This window comes from Urocitellus parryii, chromosome 2 (genome assembly GCF_045843805.1).
Source record: "Urocitellus parryii isolate mUroPar1 chromosome 2, mUroPar1.hap1, whole genome shotgun sequence".
Lineage (NCBI taxonomy): Eukaryota > Metazoa > Chordata > Mammalia > Rodentia > Sciuridae > Urocitellus > Urocitellus parryii.
This window is the reverse complement of record NC_135532.1, coordinates 127,935,266-127,957,680: the sequence shown is the minus strand read 5'-3', so window position 1 is coordinate 127,957,680 and position 22,415 is coordinate 127,935,266. Positions and strand designations below refer to the sequence as shown.

The window sequence follows — 22,415 nt, the reverse complement described above, 5'->3', positions numbered from 1 at the left end:
CATTTGTGGATGCTTAGTTTTTAAAACTGTATGACAATCTGTAAAGCTTCCTATAAACCAGTAAAATTATCTTTTGTCATTGTAAATGTCAAAAATGAAATTCTTCAGCTCTGTTTGGACATTTCACATCTCCACAAAAGTCACAGTATGACAGAGCTATATTTTAAAATTAGTAAGAATATTGGGCCATTATTGATATTTCATTTTCATTTTGTAGTGGTTTGTTACATGTTAACAGATGAATTTCTATTTCCTGAAACAGTAAATATATATTTGTTTTCATTAAAAGGAGAAATGTTTTCAGTAATTACATTTTGTCTTGTTTATATATATTGAAGGTCAAGTGGATATCATTGGAAATCTGGAAAAGTGAGCAAATTGGGTTATCAATCACCTGTGATGTCACAAAATAAGGGAAATGCCATTAAGGTAAGACGATACTATTGGATTCTCAGGCAATTTGCTAGGCAAGAAGAAATAAGTTATTATTTTAGTTTTTGCATTCTATTCTTTACTCAGGCATCCAGTATTCTTGTTTTATCAATTTTTCTAATATTAGATTTTGATTCATGGAAAGTATGCAACTTTCAACATTTAGATATGTTTTGTTTTTAATGTAGACATTGTTTTTCAAAAATTTACCTTAAAGTGTATATTTCCATTCCAAATTTCTCTAAATTCCAAACAAAATTTTTTTCATTCTGTTCAGGTTCAGCTTAAAGTATGTGGAATATAGTCATGTAGTTCTATATCAAGGTGAAGGTTAATGTTATTTGATATAATGAATGATAAACTTTATTCCTGCCATTAGATAATTTCATATTAGTTTATTGATTTATACTTCAATAATAATTATTCTTATATCATTAATGCCATGCATGAAGATACCCAAGAAAAAATGTGTTTCAGTTTCATAGCTACAGATTTGCTTTATCTTTACTGTGTGTTGTAAAATATATCATTGCACTATGTTGCAGATTAAAACCTGGCAAGTATGCTTATATAAAGAAAATAGCTTTGTTTGTGGATTCTTTAGTACAAGGCTCATGACTTTGTAAGTTTTAACTTGTTCAATTTTTTATTTTTTTATGTACCAATCATTAAACTTTCATTGGGTCACTTGGCATCTACAAACATCTTACTCAGTACCTCTAAACTTTTTGACTTCAAAAAAGTGTTTGATTCTATAATGTCACTATCTTAGTGAGATATGCTTCTTTATTTTTTGGGGGGGACAGTCAAAGGTGTATAATATACTTGTAATGTTTCATTATCTTTCTGACGTGGTGTTTTTATTTCAGATGATATTGTAAATATAATATTTAAAAATGCTTACTATGATAACTGAATGTGATTATTGACTTAGTTATTTATTAGCATTTATGAAATAAATGCTTTTATGGTCTTATAGTTCATCTTTGTTCTCAAGGATGTCCTTATGTAATGTAAAAGATGAAGTGTGTTAAAAATATTTATAGTAAATTCAATATGTAACTTTTGTATAATCATTTAGTATATGAATACTGTATGCATGAAAAATAATAGCTTAGTCCTAGAAATATTTGAAGGTTTACTATATTTGTAAGGAAAATTATGGATAATTTATAATTTCTGTTCTCAAAAACATTATAATTAAGGAGGGTGAGAGCATAGAGGGCTGGGTATTGTGGAAGGAGAGCTTAGAACAAGACTGGGCAGGAGATGGGAAGCCTTGAGAATTGTTGAGAATTGTTGGTGTTTTACTTGGTGAATGGAATTACCTATTTTTTGACAGTTTTTGAATAGGAGGATAACAAGATTAAGGCAATGATTTATGATGGTTTATCATGTTCAAGTATCCATTGTGTTTGGAGTTAATAGTGCATACAACAACTAGACTCTTAAGTGTTTTAGCATGTAGCACATGAGATAAGAATATATTTCAAGCACAAATGTCTTACACATGTACTTCTATTGATTCACATACATAAAAACTTACCAACATCATGTTAATTATAAAATAAAATATGGAAATTAGTCAAGGGTGAGATAAATATAAATAGATGCATCTTTTATACTTCCTATTTTTTCTGAGATCTCTTGGTCATACAAGATCACTTGGCTCTGCTACTAATTATCCTTAAACTATTCCATGAAGTAGAAAAGGAGGGAACCCTTTCAAACTTATTCTTGTTTATCTGATAACAAACCAGATAAAGATACATCAAGAAAACTTCATATTAATATCCCTGGTGAACATAGATGCAAAAAATTCTCAATAAAATACTGGCAAATTGCATACAAAAACACATTAAAAAGATACTGCATCATAATCAAGTGGAGTTCATCCCAGGGATGCAAGGTGGATTCAACATATGGAAATTGATAAATGTAATTCATCACATAAATAGACTTGAAGACAATAATCACATGATTATCTCAATAGAAGCAGAAATTTACTTTACAAAATACAGCACCCATTCATGTTCAAAACACTAGAAAAACTAGGGATAGTGGAAAAATACCTCAATATTGTGAAAGCTATATATGTTAAACCCAAGGCCAATATTATTCTAAATGGAGAAAACTGAAAGCATTTCCTTTAAAAACTGGAACAAGTAACAAGCCCTCTGTTACTGTTTCTATTCAACATAGTCCTTGAAATTCTATCCAGAGCAATTAGACAAAAGAAATTAAAGGGATACAAGTAGGAAAAGAGGAGCTCAAACTATCTCTGTTTGCCAAGGATATGCTCTTATATATAGAAGACTCAAAAAAAAATACTCCACCAAAAAACTTCTAGAACTTATAAATGAATTCAGCAAAGTATCAGGATATGAAAATTACACCTGTAAATCAATTGTGTTCAGAAATTAGGAATACTATTTTATTCACAATACACTAAAACAAACAACAAACAAAAAACACTTGGGAAGCAATCTAACAAAAGAGGTGTTACTTTTCTACAATGAAAACGACAGAACACTAAAGAAAGTAACTGAATAAGACTTTAAAAGATGAGAAGGTTTCCCATGTTTTTTAATAGATAGAATTAATATTGTCAAAATGGCCGTACTACCAAAAGTGCTATTCAGATTTAATGCAATTCCTACTAAAAATTCCTATTACATATTTCTGTTACATAGCAGTAGAAAAAGCAGTCATGAAATTAATTTGGAAAACTAAGAGTCCCAGAATAGCCAAAGCAATCCTTAATTAGAAAAAAATGAATCAGGGGCATCACCTACCAGACATTTAATTTTGCTAAAGAGCTATAGTAACAAAAACAGGATGGTATTGGCACCAAAACAGACATGAAGACCAATGGAATAACATAGAAGACACAGAGACAAACCCACATAAATACTGTTATCTTATATAGACAAAGCATCACAAACATACGTTGGAGAAAAAAAGATAGGCTCTTCGATAAATGGTGCTGGGAAAACTGGAAATCCACATGTAGTAGAATGAAATTTAACCCCTCTCACCCTGCAAAAAACTCAACTCAAAGTAGATTAAAGACCTAAGTATTAGACCAAAATCCCTGTTAGAGGAAAATGTAGGCCTAACACTCCAACATGTTGGCTTAGGAGCCGACTTCCTTAGTAAGACTCCTAACATGTAAGAGTATAATGAAAAATCAATAAATGGGATGGTATCAAACTAAAAAGATTCTTCACAGCAAAGGAAACAATCAAAAACATAAAGAGAGAGCCTACAGAATGGGGGAAAATCTCTGTAACTCACACCTTCAATAAGGACAGAAAGAAATCAAAAAGCTTAATACTGAAAAAAACAAGTAAGCCAATCAATAAATGGGCAAAGGAACCATACTTCTAAAAAGAAGAAATATTAATGGTCAACATATATATGAAAAAAATGTTAAAAATCTCTAGTAACTGGAGAAATTCAGATTAAAATTAATCTGAGATTTTACCTCGCTCAAATCAGAATTGTAATTAATCAAGAATATAAGTAACAATAAATGTTGGTGAGTATGTGGGGAAAATGTACACTTACACATTGCTGGCAGAACTACAAATTGGTACAACTACTCTGTAAAACAATATGCAGATTCCTCAAAAACTAGGAACGAAACCATCATTTGACCCAGTTATATACCATTCATTGGCATATATCTAAAGGAGTTAAAGTCAGCATACTACAGTGATGCAGCCACATCAATGTTTGTGGCAGTGCAATTTGCAATAGTTAAGCTATGGAGCCAACCTAGAAGCCCATCAACAGATGAATGGATGAAAAAATTGTGCTATATATACACAATGGAATATTACTCAGCCATTACTCAAAGAAGAATGACTTTATAACATTTGCAGGTCAATGGATGGATCTGGAAACTATCATACTAAGGTAAATAAGCCAATTCCAAAAAATTAAAGGTTGAATGTTTTCTTTGACATGTGGATGCTAAACCCCCAACAAGAGCTAGGAGAAGAACAGAAGTTCATTGGATTAGACCAAGAAGAATGAAGGGAAGGGAGGCAGGAATGGGAAAGACAGTAGAATAAATTTGATATAACTTTACTGGGTATATGTATGTATGTATGTGTGTGTATAGATTTATATATATATATATATATATACCACAATGAATCTCAACATCATGTACATATAGAAGAATGTGATCCTAATTAGAATAAGATATATTCCATGCTTCTATAAATATATTCAAATAGATTCTACTGTTATATAGCTCATGTGTAAAACAATGCAAGAAGGTTTAGAGATGAAATTATTGGGTTATGAGATTATTAACATAATCAGTGAATTCGTCCCCTGACAGGGATTAATTGAGTGGTAACTATACGCAGGTAGTTTGTGGCTGGAAGAACTGGGTCCCTGGGAGTGGGGCTATGGGGTTTAATTTTGTCCTGGTAAGGAGAGTGCTCCCTTCCCTGCCACCCCTTGTTCTTCCTAGTGTAATGACTTGAGCTGCTTTCCTCCACCACATTCTTCCACCGTGATGTTCTGCCTCACCTCAAGCTGTAAGGAATGGAGCCAGCTGTCTATGGACTATGACCTCTGAAACTAGGAGCCCCCCAATAAACTTTCCTCCTAAAATTGTTGCTGTCAGGTCTTTTAGTGACAGCAGTGAAAAAGCTGACTAAACACTATCTGCAAGTTTATTCAAAGAATCTGGAAATCAGATGAAAGGTGTATGAATTAGAATGGAAGCAGAAGAACTATAAAGGGAAATATTGAACCAAAAATCAGTGAGAAGTCAAACATAATTAATGTCACAATCAGGGTTTAGTAGGAGATAGCATAAAGAGGGGAAGAAAAAGTCTAGACTAAAATTTTAGAAGCTTGTTTGAATTTTCATGTGATAGTTGAAGCTGGGGGAGTGATTGTGTCCCAAAGAAATTGTATAAATCAAAGAGGTGGGATGAATAGGGATCAAAGAAAACGAGTATGTGGCGTATGGTGGCAAAAACCTTAATGTTGTACTAAATATGTTTATAAGTCAATAGTTAAGCTGTTTTTCCTTTTTAGAGCCTCATTAAGTGCTTATATAATAGCAGTTTATTATTCTCATGCCACAGAGGAAGTAACTTAACTTCAAAGAAGTGAAATAACTTGCTCAATGTCAAGCGTCAGTGTTAAGATTTGGATTGCCAGTTCTTAGGCTTGTTCTAAAACAATTTACCAACATCCTGGTGAAGAAGGCCAGAGAAGAAAAAGAAAGGCAGGAGCAGAATCTTAGTAGTACAATTTCACAGAAGATGAAAGTGAACGAGCGCATTTTTAGAAAATATGTAGATATCAATGTTGTCTACTGTGTAGTGAAAACCAAAAAAAAAAACCACTGCAGAGTACCGACTTTGACCAATGTTTCTCAAGGGGGCAATTTTGCCTTCCTGGAGAGACTTGGCAATGACTGAGGACATTTTCAGGTGTTACCACTGAAAAGTTTTGTTTTGTTTTGTTGTTGTTGTTGATTTGCTAATGTATGTAGTTAATACAAGCCAGGGGTGTTTCAAAACATCCTACAATGAACTAATGAACTGCCCAGTCCCCAGAACAAAAAAATCGTTTGTCCTAAAATGTCAGTGGTGCTGAGGTTGAGAAATCTTGTATTAAACTCTATAGATTAAAATTCTGATTCGGATCATTGGCTCTGTGATCTCAGGCAGGTCATTTAATCTTATATACCTCTGTTACCACATTCATAAACATGCCACATTTGTAACTACTTCACAGAGCTTAGAGCAGTTTGTGAGGCGATGTATGTGAAATCATTTTGTAATATTACTTAAAAATCAAACTAAATGTCTATTTATGGAAAATGAAAATTTTCAAAATGTGAATTTAATGATTAAGTCATTACTAGATGTGAAAGTAGACTTCAAGTAGTTTGAAAAAGTGTGGGAGGCAGTGAATAAAAACTTGTTATGCTGAACATGAGAGCAGAGAACAAATTTTAAGGGTTCAACAAGTTCAAGGAAATGCTTTAATATATTGCTTTTTAGGATTGGGGAAATGATGTAGTCCAGTTTAGAGGCTGAGTTATATGCCACTGGAGGAAAGACTGAAGATACAGATGAGAAGTGTCTGTTCCTGGGGGTATAGTCTTTGAAAAGGGGATTCATTTAAGAAGCCTTCACTAAGGAAAGAGAACACATTTTCTCTGAAGAAAGAAAGAAGAAAAAAATAAATGGAAATAGAAATAAAATTTAGAGTTTGGGTTTGGCAGGTGATAAGAAAAAATTCTGTGGAGGATTGCAATTGGAAGCTACCATTCTTGAATGTTGAAGGCAATATTGTTTTCTCAGATGAAGGAAAGGAAATAGGATAACTTTGAGGTTTTAGGATTGGAAAAAGTTTGGAGTAGCCACTGTAGGAATTGTGATTAGAGTTTAGCAGCAAATGAATAAATGGTTGCTGACACACCATAAGGGTCTACTGGAGTTATTCAGCATGGATTTGTAGGAAACCCCATGATAGTGTTTCATCACAATAGTTGGTAGACCTAGGAAGTCTAACAGAGGTGATGAGGAGTTAAGGTGAGCACTGAGAAACTCTTGAGTTTGAGATTTTGAAGGCGTGGCCATTCAGAATGCTGCTTGGTGCAGGATTTGGTCATAATGGTGGGGCAGCTGAAAAGGCATTCAGATGTACACAGTAGTCAGCATGCTGGTGGGAGGTCTTCAGTACCAAGATGTCAAGTAAACATGGACACCAAAGTGCCCAACATTATCATCCAGAAATATGATGAATAGAAACACTGAGCAGGTTGCTGAAGTTTAGGTGGAAAGTAATGCTAGGTATTGGTAAAGTCGACAAGTGGACGATGGGACCTTCAGTAGAGGTGACGTTGCTGAATGATGGTGGAACAATATTCTGGAAATAGCACTCTGGAGAAATTTTTCTCCTTGTCTGGTGAGCGAAATAAAGTGAAAAAGGAGCTAGTTCCTGTGGAAGTGCTTTGGAGAAACTGGTATTGATCAAAAGGTGGGTTTCAGTCAATGTGACACTTGGAGGGAAATATTTTTCAGGAAGGATTAAAGCACAAGATAGTTAAATGACTATTAATAGGGGTTCGGTGGATTAGTAAGTGTTTTAGTCAGCTTTCTTGCTGCTGTGATTCAAGGACCTGATTATCACAATTGTAGGAGAGGAAAAGTTTATTAGAGGGCTCACAGTTTTACAGTTCTTAGTCCATAGAAGACCAGCTCCATTCCTTAGGGCTCTAGGTGAGGCAGAGTATCTTGGCAGAAGAGTGTGGCACAGGGACACAGCTCACATGTTGATCAGAGAGCAGAGAGAAAATCCACTGAGCAGATACAAGTATATACCTAATACTGTGCCCCAATTCCCACTTCTTCCAGCCACACCCTACCACTTAAATTACCACTCAGTTAATCCCTATTAGGGGATTAAATCACCAATTGGTTTAACACTCTCACAACCCAATCATTTCTCCTCTGAACCTTCTTGCATTGTCTCACACATGAGCTTTTGGGGGAAACCTCACATCCAAACCATAACAGTAGGGGAGCCTGGATGGAAAAATTATCAGTAGACAGTGATAAACCTTCAGTAGCAAATTGGGCTGGGAATAAGTGAAAAGAAGGTGAGGAACAGGGAGACGGGCAAGGGAGAAATTAAAAATGGAGACCAGGCAGAGATACACATAGGAGTTATTTGTCAGAGTAGACAAATCAAAGCACATCTCTCCATAGAAAGAGAGAGGCAAAACAGGCTTGGGATTCTGGACTTTTATTGGGCAGGCTCAGGGATTAGAGCCAGGAGGTCCTCATGTGGGTGGTGAATGGTACGGTTGGTATGAGGGAGTGGGGAGCCTTTCTCAGAAAGACCCTTGGGTGGGAAAGCAAAATTTTTCTTAAAATGGCAGCTGACACTTATGATGGCTGTCCAGATGCTAAGCAAGGACCTTACAGTGAGACTATCTGAAAATGTGGCTTGGAGTTTGGGTCTAGTTGGGGACATTTGTGACACTAGGAGAATGAGGTCAACAGCATGGCTTGACTCTACTGGCTCAAACAAAATGTCCAGTTGTGCTGCCCTGGCTCCTAAAAGCACTCCTTCAGCACCCAATAGTAGAGGCACAAGTGGGTTAACAAGACATAGGACTAGATCATTAAATTCTTAATGCTGAGTATGTACATATATGTATGCACATAATTGTAAGTGTATATATATATATGTATGTGTATAAGTATGTATGTGAGCATGTACATATGTATCCTTAGTCTAATCCTACTCCACCACCCAACTGGTTCCCAAACAAATAAAAAATCAGACTTGAAGGGAATGTATTTACCTAAAAATAGCAGCTAGCAGCTAGTTTAGTGAAATATTTTTATGCAACTTTAATAAATTAAAGTATATATGGCTACATTCATAGAACAGAAAATATTAAACAAAAGAAATTATACAATTTTCTTCTAATAATTGTTTCATTTTGCTTTGACACATCCTTTCATTCTGTCCAAGTTGCCTAAGACCATGCTGTTCATATTGTAATTCAGATGTATCATTAAGGCAATCATATTGGATAATTTAGTTATGAAAATGAGATTAAATTATCTGTAACTTATATAACTTTACCAACTTAAAAATAAAAGTGTGATTCATATAAAAATTGATTATTTCAATCCTATTTTCTTTTCTGCTGTATTTGGTACAGAAAACATCTGAGTAGCTACTTCAAAGAATATGAACAATAAATGCCTCTTCGAAGCAAAACCACAGAGAATAATTAGGCTTAAATTTTCAAAAATGACTGCAGTTTGTACAGCCATAGATATGGAGGCAGCCATTGTTCTCATATTCTCATGTACAAATTGGGCAATTGAGCATGCAAATTGCAAATTGAAAACTGGGCATGAATTGACAGTGTCTGTATAAATGCAAAACATCCTCCATGCTCATTTGTGTACTTTAAATGTTGGTTTTAGTAAGACCAAGGCAAATACACTCAATTGGCAAGTCTGTGTTGTTTCATAAAATGTTAAAAACCAAGGATTTCAAGTGATTACTTACTTGAAATAATCAATAGTGAATCTTATTTACTCCATTTTTGAGATAAATGTGATAGATAGATGATAGATAATATATTTTAAGGTTAAGATTATTTTACTAAAACATGTGGTTTCTTAATGTTGGGCAAATAAGATAGTAGTATCGGCTTCTACAGTTTTGTAAGCAGAATAGCTCAGTCAGAATTCAGTTTAGATTCAGACTATACAAATATTAGACTGTGTGTGCTTCAGAAAGCACAGAAATAGAAAAGACTTACTGCACCTTTATGATATTTGAATACTAGCACTTTCTTAAAATCATTTCATGATGAAATATAATGGTTTTTGTTTAAAAATAATTTCTGGTATGTTTTCTAAAAACTGATTTATATGTACAGTATTTGTAAAATTTCTTTGCTTGTTTATGCATTTTCTCTGAAATTAGTTAAAAGATCAATATATGCTTTGATGATGATCTTCTGTTTTTTTATTTATCCTTTCACTATTAATTTTTGTACAAATGTACCAAAATGTTATAGCTTTCAAATATACCTGACAAATAATATTTATTTTATTATTACAGCTTTCTACAGGAAACGTGAAATTAAAATTACTGAAGCAGCAGATTCAAGGTAAACAGTTTACCACTGTATTATTAGATGCTAAAGATAGTTTCCATTTTCCTTCACAGTTGAATTACATATAAAGTTCTAAAATTGTTCATTCAGTATAAAATTTCACATCCCCAAAATGATGACATTTTGATTTCAAAATAAATTTTATTCAGATTTTTTCATGGGGCTTTATTTTATGTCAAAAAATGTCAAGTTTGAATATGATTATAATAATAATACTTTTCAAAAGTGAGGACTTTCATAGCTCTGTTCCTTAAACTTTAATGAGGTGATCTTTTAACAGGAAAGATAATTTAGCAGTATAAAATTATAAATTAAAATATCACTCTAAGACATTACAAGAACATTTTTAAATTGCTTTATATTTTAATAATTTCTTTAAAAATAGTAAAAAACCAAAATGCATTTATAACGATTTCAAAGGAAATAAGATGTTTTCTAGAGGATAAACTAATTTTTAGTAGTTAACATAATTTGGTAGAATAAATTCTAAATTTATATATATATATATATATATATGTATACATATTACATTATTTATAAATATGTTTATATAAATATAACATTTATTATAAATGTACAATATTATGCATGTTTAGAAACTTGTTCATGTGGGCTTTGGTTTGACCCACAGGAATGGGGAAATGTCATAGGAATTCTGTTAAGGACACTTTTTTTTTAGTATTCTGCGATTCTGAGTGTTTAGTTCAATGAATTTTAAGCAGAGTGGACATGGGTGGATCTATAAAGCCCCGAGCTCACAGGTGTAGGCAGGGGCTCCTGTGAGCTCTACAGTCAACTAACATTATATTTGACTACATGTTATTCTTACAGATAATATCTAAGTACTTTTTGAGAATTTAGAAATGTGCACAGTTAATTACTTTATTAATCAGAAAACTAAACAATGTATTTTAAAGTGATTGGCCTGATATTTCTTTTTTTTCAAGAACCAGTGAAACAACCAGCTAAGTATATAATGGACGATTCCTCTGGAAGTGAAAAACCCAAGATAAAAGGGAAGATTTGTGGACAGTGTGAAAACAAATCTGCTCTACTAGTATGTACATTATTATAAAGAGTTGGAATAGAACTTTCTTGAGTCCTTCTACACCTCCCAACTTCACCTGCTGTGGTAGCCATGTACCTTCTTCCCATTAGCGTGCATGCTGGCAGATAAGGTCAACAGCTCTCCTTTTCCCTGAATTGTATCCTCTCATTCTTATTTAAGGACACCTTAAATTTTGCCTAATCAACACATAAGCATGCTATAGTAGCTCCCATCTAAAATCAAAACTGACATCAAACCTACAACAAAAATTCTTTTTGACCTCCAAATCTTTCTCTGTGTCCTATTAGAATAAAACTCTTCTAAAAAATTATCCATTCTTGCCAGGCATGGTGGTGCATGCCTGTAATACCCACAGTTTGAGAGGTGGAGGCAGGAGGATTCGAAGTTCAAAACCAGCCTTAGCAGCTTAGTGAGGTCCTAAGCAACTCAGCAAGACCCGGTCTCTAAATAAAATACAGAAAAGGGCTGGGGATGTGGCTAAGAGTTTAGTGCCCTGGGTTCAATTCCTAGTGCCCACCCGCCCTGCCAAAAAAAAAGTTTTCCATTCTTGGTCTCATCATATCTCCCCTTATATTCTTCATTATTTTTATGAGGCATAATTTATTTTTATCATGTAGACAGACCAATGTATGCCTGTTGGCAAGCTTATTACAGAACATTTCCTTAACCCTCTGAAAGTGCCCACGTTCCTTTTCTAATACATTCCTAGACAACCACTATTCTGCTTTTTAATCCCACAGAGTTAGTTCCTGAATTTAGGTAAATAAAATTATATAATGTATATATATTTCTTGGTTTCTTTAGCTCCACATGGAGATAAATGCATGCTGTTAAACCAATTAGTAGTTTGTTCAATTTATATTGCTAAGTAGTCTTTCATTGTATTTGTTCATCCATTGTCATCTTGAATAACCTTTGGGTTTTAGGTTTTTTTTTTCTTTTTCTTTTTTTTCTTTTATGTTTAAGTCTGCTATGGATATTTATGTGCTAGTCTTTTTATTTCTCTTTCAAATAACATAATTTCTCTTAAAATTTGTGACATGAAATGAAAAAAGTACAGATAATAGTGCTTTTTGATAGTTCTCTAGCTCTTCATTAATGCCAATTTCTTGAACATTTAAAATATATGATAATAAATCATAAAATTTCCCCTCTGTGATAAGTGTCAGGTTCAGCGGTGTTAAGTACATGTTGTGCTGTCGTCACCACCATCTATCCCCATAGTTCACGTCCATCTTGCAAAACTGAAATTCCATTCCTAGTCAATAATAGCTCACCACTTTCCAATCCCCCCAGTCCTAATAAATACCATTTTGCTTTCTGTTTGTATGAATTTGACTATTCTGGGTTCCTCATGTAACGGAATCAAATAGTATCTGTCATTTGTTAACTTAGCATAATGTCCTGAAGATTCAACCATTTTGCAGCATGGCTCAGAATTTCCTTTCTTTTTAAGGTTGAATGCCATTCTACTCTCTGTGTGTACCATATTTGATTTATTAATTCACTGATGGGTACTTGGGTTGCATCTAGCTTTTGGCAATCATGAGTAATGCCACTAAGAACATGGGTGTACAAATATCTCTTCAAAATAATGCTTTCATTTCTTTTGGATCTGTACCTAGAAGTATAATTGCTGGATTTCCATTGTCTCTGGAACTCTCTTCATTCAGTCTTGACTCTCTGCTCATATCCACCAACTGTACCTATCAAGTGCTCCAGTGACTTCCACATTCTTGTGTTCAATTCTCAGCTCTTACTTTACTAGGAATATTTGACATGGTATTATTCTCCTCATCTGTGACTTTCTTCCCATGGCTTCCTGAGACTCCAGGCTTTCTTGGTTTTATTTCATTTTATAGGTGTTTATATTCTCCATCTTTTCTGAGGTTTTGTGTCCTTCTTGATGTCTTAGTGTTGACATGCCATAGGATTCAGTTCTCAAACTTCTCCTTTATCTATTCATATTCTTTAGGTGATTTGTTCCAAAGTCTTGGCTTTAAAGACCATTTCTACATTGATGATTCCCAAATTTACACATTTATTCCATACCTTGTTCCTGAATGTGTGACTCAAACTACTTTCTGAACATTTATGCTTGGATTTTTAATAGGCTCAAAATTGAACCCCTGACTTCTCTCCAACAAATATTCTTCTCCCAGTCTCCTCAAATCCACAAATATCAACTCCTGTTATCTATTCTGCAGCCTTTTATAAGAGCAAAAGCTGAGTTTCAGTCTCTAGTTTTGCAAGTCTACTTAATTCATCTACATAACATTTATCACCACTTCATACACATTTGTTTATTTTTTACCCACTGTGTGAATTTCATTATGGTAGGCGTTTAGTTATGTTCACTGCTGGATATCAGCCACCTGGAACTACACTTGCAGTGTGATAGGAACTCAACAAATACTTGTGGAATGACCAGTTCTTTACAACTATCCCCTCATATAGACTTGCCCTTCATTTGGATGTATTTTCCTTTTGGTTAACATTGAGGATACTATAGGGATCCTTTGCAATTTATAATATTATATAATATTAGAAGCACTTTCCCCCTTCACCAATTCAATGACTATAGCTGTATTATAATGTACTTTTGCACTATGTTTTGGTTTCAGAGAACTTACACATAATTATTTCTGACTTAAAGTTTTATTCTTAGGTTTATTTAATGGCAGTTTTAACTGCGTTTAAAGTGTTAGAATGCTTTACATCTAATAAAAAGCTAATAACAACCTTAAGCTGAAAGTCCTGGCTCTTGTTATAATGTTCTTACTATTACATTGTGTTTTCTCATTTGATAATGATGTTAGGCAATAATTTAAGGAATTAGAGAACTATGTAGAAATGTGTGAAAATATAAACAAATGCTAGTATTTCTCAATTGGAAACATGAGAGCTAAAAGAGACTTACTTGTTGATGTTGGGGTCTGCTGTTGATTTTAAAAAAAGATTTATGTAGGAGCTGTGAGTCAGTATCTCATGAGAATATGATACACTGTTAAGCATTTCTTTTTTTTCCCTCCTCCTTCTCTTCTTCCTCCTTCTCCTTCCTTTTCCCCTCCTCTCCTATTCTTTCTGTACTGGGGATTGAACCCACAGGTGTTGTGCCTTGGAATTACATCCTTTTGTATCTTGAGAGGATTTTTGCTAAGTTGCAGAGGCTGATCTGGAACTTGTGATCCTTGCCTCAGCCTCCCAAGTCACTGAGATCATAGGCATGCACCATTGTGCACTTTTTTAAAAACTTAAATTTATTTTAAGATAGATTAAAATACATCAAAACATTTAAAATATAAAACAAAAAATCATAGATATTTATGGGATATGATGTGATATTTTTACACATGTAAACATTTACAGTGTTTAAATTAGGGTAAAAATATATATTTTTACAAGCATTTCTCATTTTTTTAAAGCAAAAACATACCAAGTACTTTCTTTTAGCTTTTTGAAATATCCAGTACATTGTCATTAACTGGAGTCCTCTTACTGTGCAATGTCACACCAAAACTTAGTCTACCTAACTATGTTTTAGTAATTATTGGTGAACTTCTCCACATATATACCTCTCTCCTATTCTTCCTAGTCTCTATGCTATTCTCAAACATTCTCTTCTTTGATAAGATCAAATTTTTTAGGTTCCACATATGAATGTTATAGTGTGGTGCTTATTTCACTTAGAATAGTGCCTGGCTTATTTCACTTAGAATAATGATCCTTCTGTGCCTGGCTTATTTCACTTAGACTAATGATCCTTAGTTCCATCTATGATATTTCAAAGGACAGGATTTCTTTTTTTATGACTGACTAGTATTCTGTTATGTATATGTATGACATTTTTAAAATATATTCTTCATTTGATGGCAACAGTGTTTCCACTTACCTATTGTTAATAGTGCTTCAGTAAATATGGAAGCACAGATGTCTATTATACAATAATTTAATTTCTTTAAATACATCACCAGTAGTGGAATTGCTAAATCATACAATAGTCCTATTTTTAATTTTTTTAGGAGTCTCCATGCTGTTTTCCATAAAGGTGTATTAATTTGCACCCCCACTATTAGTGTGAAAGGTTTCCCTTTTTTTCCACATGCTCACCAACATTTGTTCTGCTTAGTTTATTTGATAATAGCCATTCTTACTACAGTAAAATGGTATAATTTTGGTTTTAAAATGATATGCATTTTCCTTGAGGATTAACGATGTTAAAATTTTTTCATATATCTGTTGGTTATTTGCATGTCTTTTGAGAAATGTCTACTTGAGGAGAGTGGCCATTTTTAAATCAGATTATTTGGTTTCACTTTTTGTTTGTTTTTGTTATTATATATTTTCATTTCCTTAAATATTTCATTTCCTTAAATATTCTTAAATATTTCATTTCCTTAAATATTTCATTTCCTTAAATATTAACTCCCGGTCAGATGAATGGCTTTGCGAACATTTTCCCTCATTCTGTAGGTTGTCTCTGTACTCATTGATTATTTTCCTTTTGCTGTAGAGAAAAGTTTTAGTTTGATATAATCACATTTGTCTACTTTTGCTTTCATTTTCTGAGCTTTGGGTATCTTGCCCAAGGGGGAAAAAAAAAAGCTTTGGGTATCTTTCCTGGGTCCTGAAGTATTTCTTTTATGTATTCTTCATAGTTAGTTTATTAGTTAGTTCATAGATCATTAGGTCATAGTCTTATAGTTTTATATCTTACATTGAAATTTTAAATTCATTTTGAATGGCTTCTTATACCTGGTTAGAGACTGGAGCATAGCTTTGTTACTGCATATGGATACGTAGTGTTCCCAACACAATTGAGAAGACTGTCCTTTTTCCAATGCGTGTTCTAGTATCTTCATAAAGAGTCTTATGGCTGTACATGTGTGGCTGTACTGCTAGGCTCTCTTTTCTGTTCCAGTGGTTTGTGTCTGGATTTATGCCAACAACATGCTGTTTTGATTACTACAGCTGTTTAGCATATTTTGAGTCAGGTAGTATAATGCCTCCTGCCTGGTTGATGCTTTTAAGAAGGCTGTAACTTTGGTTCTTTTTGTGGTTCCATACAAACTTTAATGTTCCCCAAAACCTTATTTTTGCTAATTCTGTGAAGAAGGTCATTGGTATTTTGAAAGGGTTTGCATTGACTCTGTAATTTGCCTTGGGTAGTATGGATATTTAAAAAATATTGGTTCTTGTAATCTATTAGCATAGGATGTCTTACCAATTTTTGTGTCCTTTCCAATATTTTTCATTGATGAATTGTATTTTTTAATTGTAGAGATCATTCATGTTTTTGGTTAAATTGATTCCTAGGTATTGTTTTGTATCTTTTGTAAATGGAATTGTTCTCTGGGTTTCTATTTTGATTTATTTATTAGCCTAAAATTTTTTAAATTTGGGGGCCTTTGGGGAGTATTCTCTATATGAGATCATATCATTTGCCAACAGTGACACCTCAACTTTCTCTTTTCCAGTTTGATTGCTCTTCATTTCTCTCTGGCCTGATTGCACTTCCAGGACTATGTTGAATAAAAGTGGTGCAATTGGACATCTTTGTTTTGTTTCAGATTTTAGAGAGAAAGCTTTCAACTTCCCCTCATTTGATATGATGTTAGCTGTTGGCTTATTATATGTGGCTTTTATTATATGCAGGCACATTCCTTCTATACATAATTTGTTCAGAATTTTTTTGTCATGGAGGGATGTTGAATTTTATCAAATATATCTTATGCCTCTATTGAGAAGATCCAGAAGATCGTCATCCTTCTGATGTGTTGTATTATGCTTTTTATTTACATATGTTGAACCATATTTGCATCACTAAGACAAATTCCATTTGACCATGGAGAGCAAACTTTTTAAAATGGGCTGTTATAATTGTCTTGCTTAGTATTTTGTTGACATTGTTTACATCTGTATTCATCAAGGACTGGCCTATAGTTTACTTTTTTTGTTGTGTCCTTGTCTAGTTTTGGTATCAGGGTAATGCTGAGCCCACAGAATGAGTTTGGAAGAATTTCCCTCTCTTCATTTTTGTTTTTTCATTTAAAAAGAATTGGTTCTTTAAATGTTTGGTAAAACTCAGGAGTTCAGCTGCTTGGTCCTAGGCTTTTCTTTACTACTGATTGAATATCATTACTTTTTATGGGTCTCTTTATGTCTTAGATGCCTTCATGATTCAATCTTGGTAAGGTGTATGCACCCATGAATTTGTCTATTTCTTCTTTTTATCCAGTCCTTTCATGTATGGTTTTTGACAGTAACCTCCGATGATCCCTTGTGTGGCTCTGTTATTATTTGTAACATCTCCCTTTTCATCTCTGATTTCATTTATTTTAGTCTTTTCTCTATTTTTCTTAGTCTAGCTGAGAATGTCTTAAAGGCTATGGAACTTGAATGCGATGGCTTAAGTAGATAAGACTTGACCTGAAAATAAAGGATCTATATTTTTTAGAGAAAAGAAAAAGTAATAAGAAGGAAATCTCACACAGGATACATGGCATGGGGCCTTGACTAGAGCGTAGATGGGTGTGACAGTGTGTGCCCTGTCAAGAGTGGATTGGCCTAAAAACTGCTTTATATAGTAGACAGGATCGAGGACCTAAACATTCTTGAAAGAGTTCATTAAGATTTTTTTGTTTGTTTGTTTTTTAGTTCTTTAAAATGTGTTGTTATAATTATCTTGCTAGTATTTTGTTGATGTTGTTTACATCTGTATTCATCAAGGACTGGCCTATAGTTTACTTTTTTTGTTGTGTCCTTGTCTAGTTTTGGTATCAGGGTAATGCTGCACCCATTGTTTTTTATGGGTCTCTTTATGTTTTAAGATTTTAAGAAGAATTTCCTCTTATTTGAAATGAAAACAATATTCCATGCTAAAAACCCAATTTACACATTCATATGAGGCTGGTATAATGAATAGTAGTGTTAAATTCTGAGGTTGTCTTATGTTATTAGCTTCTATCATATATAATTATGCATATCATTATGACTGAATACACACACACAAATGCATACACACATACACACAGGCAAAATCGTGTATGAGAGATAGGAGTTAAATAAGGTTTTGCATTTTGGAAGTTCAAATCTCAATCCTGTCATTAGCTATGGGCTCTTTAGCAAATGACTTCATCTCTCTAGCTCTGTATTCTCGTTTGTAAAAGCCCCCAGATAGGGATAACAGCACTTTACACAGTTACTGATGATTATGAGTTAGCATGTACAGCGTTTAGTGTTATGTCTGAAACACAGGGAAGAGAAAATGAATTGTGTGTTTTTATTATTGGCCCATTTTCTTATGATTTGATTTATTCACAAATACTGACAATGAAAAAAAAATCCAAAATTTCCAAATTGCTTGCTGTACAAGAAATTCCAATGGTTTTAGGCTATTTCTATACACCAAGAGTAAAGTGGACAGTTTTACAATTATATATTTGTTTGGCAAATGTGAGTCACTTAATTAAACTCAAATGGATTCTGAAGGCTTTGCCCAACAGATCTGTTGTTCATCGAATCAACAAGAGATTTGTTAAAATCACACTTGGGTATTCCATCACCGAAGAAGCATCTGTGGTGGAATGGAGTTCTTATCTATATTTTTTAGTATGTTACTGCCAGATACACAAACTGCCTGAAAAGATTTTCCAGTTGGCGGTCATTTTAATCCAATTTAAATCCAAATATGCTTGTATAACAAAATATATAAGCTTACTCTGCAATTCTAGATTTGATTTCTAGTCTACAAATATCTGTTTGGTTACTTTCATTAAAAGTCTGTTAACAAATACTTAGTTTAGAATCAATTATGTGCCGAAACTGATTTTTTAATTCCTATATTATTATGTTGTAGAAACTTACAACTACTTGTAATAAATGTATTAAAATATTAACAGGTATATTAAATAAAAATTATGCAGGATACATTTAGAAACATCATAATACTATCATATATTTATAGGAAATTATAGTTTTAAACTTTATTTTGTATTTAAAAAGATAGAATTATGATAATGTTTTTTTTTTAATATTTATTTTTTTAGTTGTTTTGGACACAATACCTTTATTTCACTCATTTATTTTTATGTGGTGTTGAGGATCGAACCCAGGGTCTTGCACTTGCGAGGTGAGCGCTCTACCGCTGAGCCACAACCCCAGCCCATAATCATGTTTTTTATCCTCATTTTCCTAAGAGATTGTAGTTCTTGAAGAAAGAGTAGAAAGGTAGGACTGGTCCCCATGCTAGAGACAGTGTTTATGTTTCTCCTTCATTAAGTAAAAACTCTAGTTCTGATGCACTAATAAAAAACAATGAAAATGAATAATAATAATTCAGTCTGTACAGCTAATCACATTTGAAAAAATGCATTAAGGACTTTGATAAATACCAGACCATACAGTGATTTGAAATACAGATTTATTTGATTGCAGATTTTATCAAGTTTTTTCAGTGCGATAGTACTGGAAATTAATGGTCAGTGATTGGCTAAACTGTTATTGATGAGTATCATATTTAAGAACTTGAGCTTTAAGCTGGATATTGAGGGTGAAATTCTGGCTCTACCTATGTTAGTTTACATGACTGAGGGAAAGTTCTAATCACTGTTCCTCTGTCACTTTTTCTTCATAATGGAGATTCATTAGAGTTGCTGTGAGAATTAATTGTTTTTGAACATCTGAAGCTCCTAGAACAGTAAGTGCCCATTAAAAGTTTTGGATAATTATTGTTATTTAACTGTAGCTTCCCCTTTCAACCCTTGAAAGTTTCATTTTAGTTATATAGAATTTTTTATACCTTTAACCTTTTGTTTGGAGAGGGGTTGTCCTAATAATTTTATATTAAATAAACCTGGCTATATTATTACATATAAGCATGTCATCATAAGGGGACTTAGAAATCTCCTGTTGGGATTATCATAGGGTTTAGCTTACTTTTCGTTGTCATATGCATCTCCTAGTGCTTTGTTACTCAATGTGTGGGCTCCCAGCAACAGCAGGAGCATCTGGAACTTGCTAGAACACAGAATCTCAGGTCTTACTCTAAACCTATGGAACCAGAGCCTGTACTGTCACAAAATCCCAGGTGTTTTTTGTGCATATTACAGTTGGAGATCTATAATTGCACCCTTCAGTCTGCTATTGACCAGGGAAAGATACTGACTTGCTAGCCTAATCCAGATGCTTTAATACTTACTGTTCCTTGAGAGAGAAGTAGGGTGGAGGGTACTGGACACTCTAAGGGCTCAAAGAAGGACTAGCTCCTTCACATAGATTTCCTGACCCCCTCCCCCAAGGTTTCATGCTATCTTTTGTGCTATTAGTTTATGAGGGACCTTAGCCATGTGCACTTCTGTTTATCATGTTGTCACTTATGTCCAAGCAGCACTACAACTGCACCATAGTAATTGCATTTATGGAAAAAAAAATCCGTTTGCTTTTCTCATTACTTTCAGTCTTGTTTGGGGCCACCATAGCTACAGGTATATTACATTGTTGGATGTATCTATACATACTACACATTACATTTTAAATATCAAAAAATTTTAACATTATGGTGCTGTTTCATTCATGTTCTTTTCCCCTTATTATTCTTTGCTTTGGGGAATCTTCTAAGAACATTTTCAAATATTTATTTTGAGAATCACTACTACCTTTCATGGAGAATATGGGGATTTTTGAGGGGAATAGTATACAGATTGTTTGAAACTAATTATGCCATGCATATATATACACACAGAAGAAAAAGTCAAAAAATGAAAACGATTTGATGTGGAGATATTTTTTAATCATGTCAAGAAGTTTTATCTTAGACTACTAGCTCTTTTGTGATTTATTCAGAAAAAAGCCTACACGCACATACATCTTAACATATAGACTTAATACCTAAATTAAAACTATTAAAATTAATTTTGACATGAAAATTATTAGCATTTACAGCTAGTTTTCTTTAAATGGTTAAATATTAAGATTTATCTTTTTGGTGGGGGAGTGGGCTTCTCAATTCAGATGACATGTAAGTATGTAATTTGAGGAATAGTGTGAAAACAGTGATTTCTTTATTCAAGCATTTTCTCAAATCCTACTATAATAAGATTGTGTGGTTTTTAATACATGTATGTATTTTAAGGTATGCCTTGAATGTGGTGAAGATTATTGTTCAGGATGCTTTGCTAAAATCCACCAGAAGGGGGCACTGAAGCTCCACAGAACAACACTTTTGCAGGTATGACCTTTTTCTAATGCTTTACTTGCAATGTATTTATAAAATGTTTCAATGTAAAGACATTTAAAACATGCTTAAATTAGAACTCAGAATGATTTACCTTAATTTCTAAAATTGTATTATGTACAGACAATCTTGACATATATCTTAAAATTATTTTACTGAACACTAATCTAGATTCTATTTTGCTATTTAAACTATGTTTTAATATAGTTCCTGAAACACTTAGCTTGATTGGAATCTTTAGATTATGCATTCAGTCCATGAACTTGACATTTTAAATTAGACAATATTTTTACCTATTGTAGTTTTAAATGAACACATGGTTTATTTTAAGTACTAATTGTAGCTAGTTTATGAGTAGAAATCTCTTATGTTTTCTTTTCATATTTATTTTTAAAATTTTATTTGTTATCACTTATAATTATTTAGATAAATTCAGCTCTCAGGTTTCTACATTTCCTTCAACATTGGAAATTTTTATTTATATAAACATTTATATATAAATAAATTTTTATTAATATGTTAGTATATTTATTAATATTATATTCATGTTTATTTATATGAATATATGAAAGCTAAATGAATGTATATGTGTATAATCATTGTCCCTTATTTTTAAATAAAATACCTCAACAGAAGCCCTGTCAAATGGCTTTAAAATTCAAATTACTTAAACGATAAATATGGTCAGATATATACATGACATCATTACTAGTTATATATAATAATGTGTGAATTCGTTATAGATTTAATTCAATTTACAGTAACTTATTTAATGCATATTAATAAATGCCCTCTAGAAAATAAGATATGTGCTAGGCAGGTACATTATATGGTTAATATTGATAGCATTTTGTTCCGAAGGACCTGGACATAAAAATGAGAACCAAAGACCTCATGTAATGGGTTAAGAATTTTAACATCTTGTAGACAAAGGGAAGGAGGGGATCTGATCTATATTTTAAAATATTACTGTTAAGATTTCAATT

At 33.0% G+C, this 22,415-nt stretch overlaps 1 protein-coding gene across 1 annotated transcript in view; it reads left to right on the top strand.

Annotated features, from left to right (window-relative positions):
- Zbbx (zinc finger B-box domain containing) overlaps nt 1–22,415 on the top strand; it is a 124,560-nt gene that overhangs the window by 5,213 nt on the left and 96,932 nt on the right. The window contains exons 3-6 of the mRNA XM_026403647.2: nt 339–429; nt 10,072–10,120; nt 11,074–11,183; nt 21,328–21,423. Of these exons, the coding sequence (XP_026259432.2) occupies nt 339–429; nt 10,072–10,120; nt 11,074–11,183; nt 21,328–21,423 (346 nt within the window). The remainder of the gene's footprint in view (nt 1–338; nt 430–10,071; nt 10,121–11,073; nt 11,184–21,327; nt 21,424–22,415) is intronic.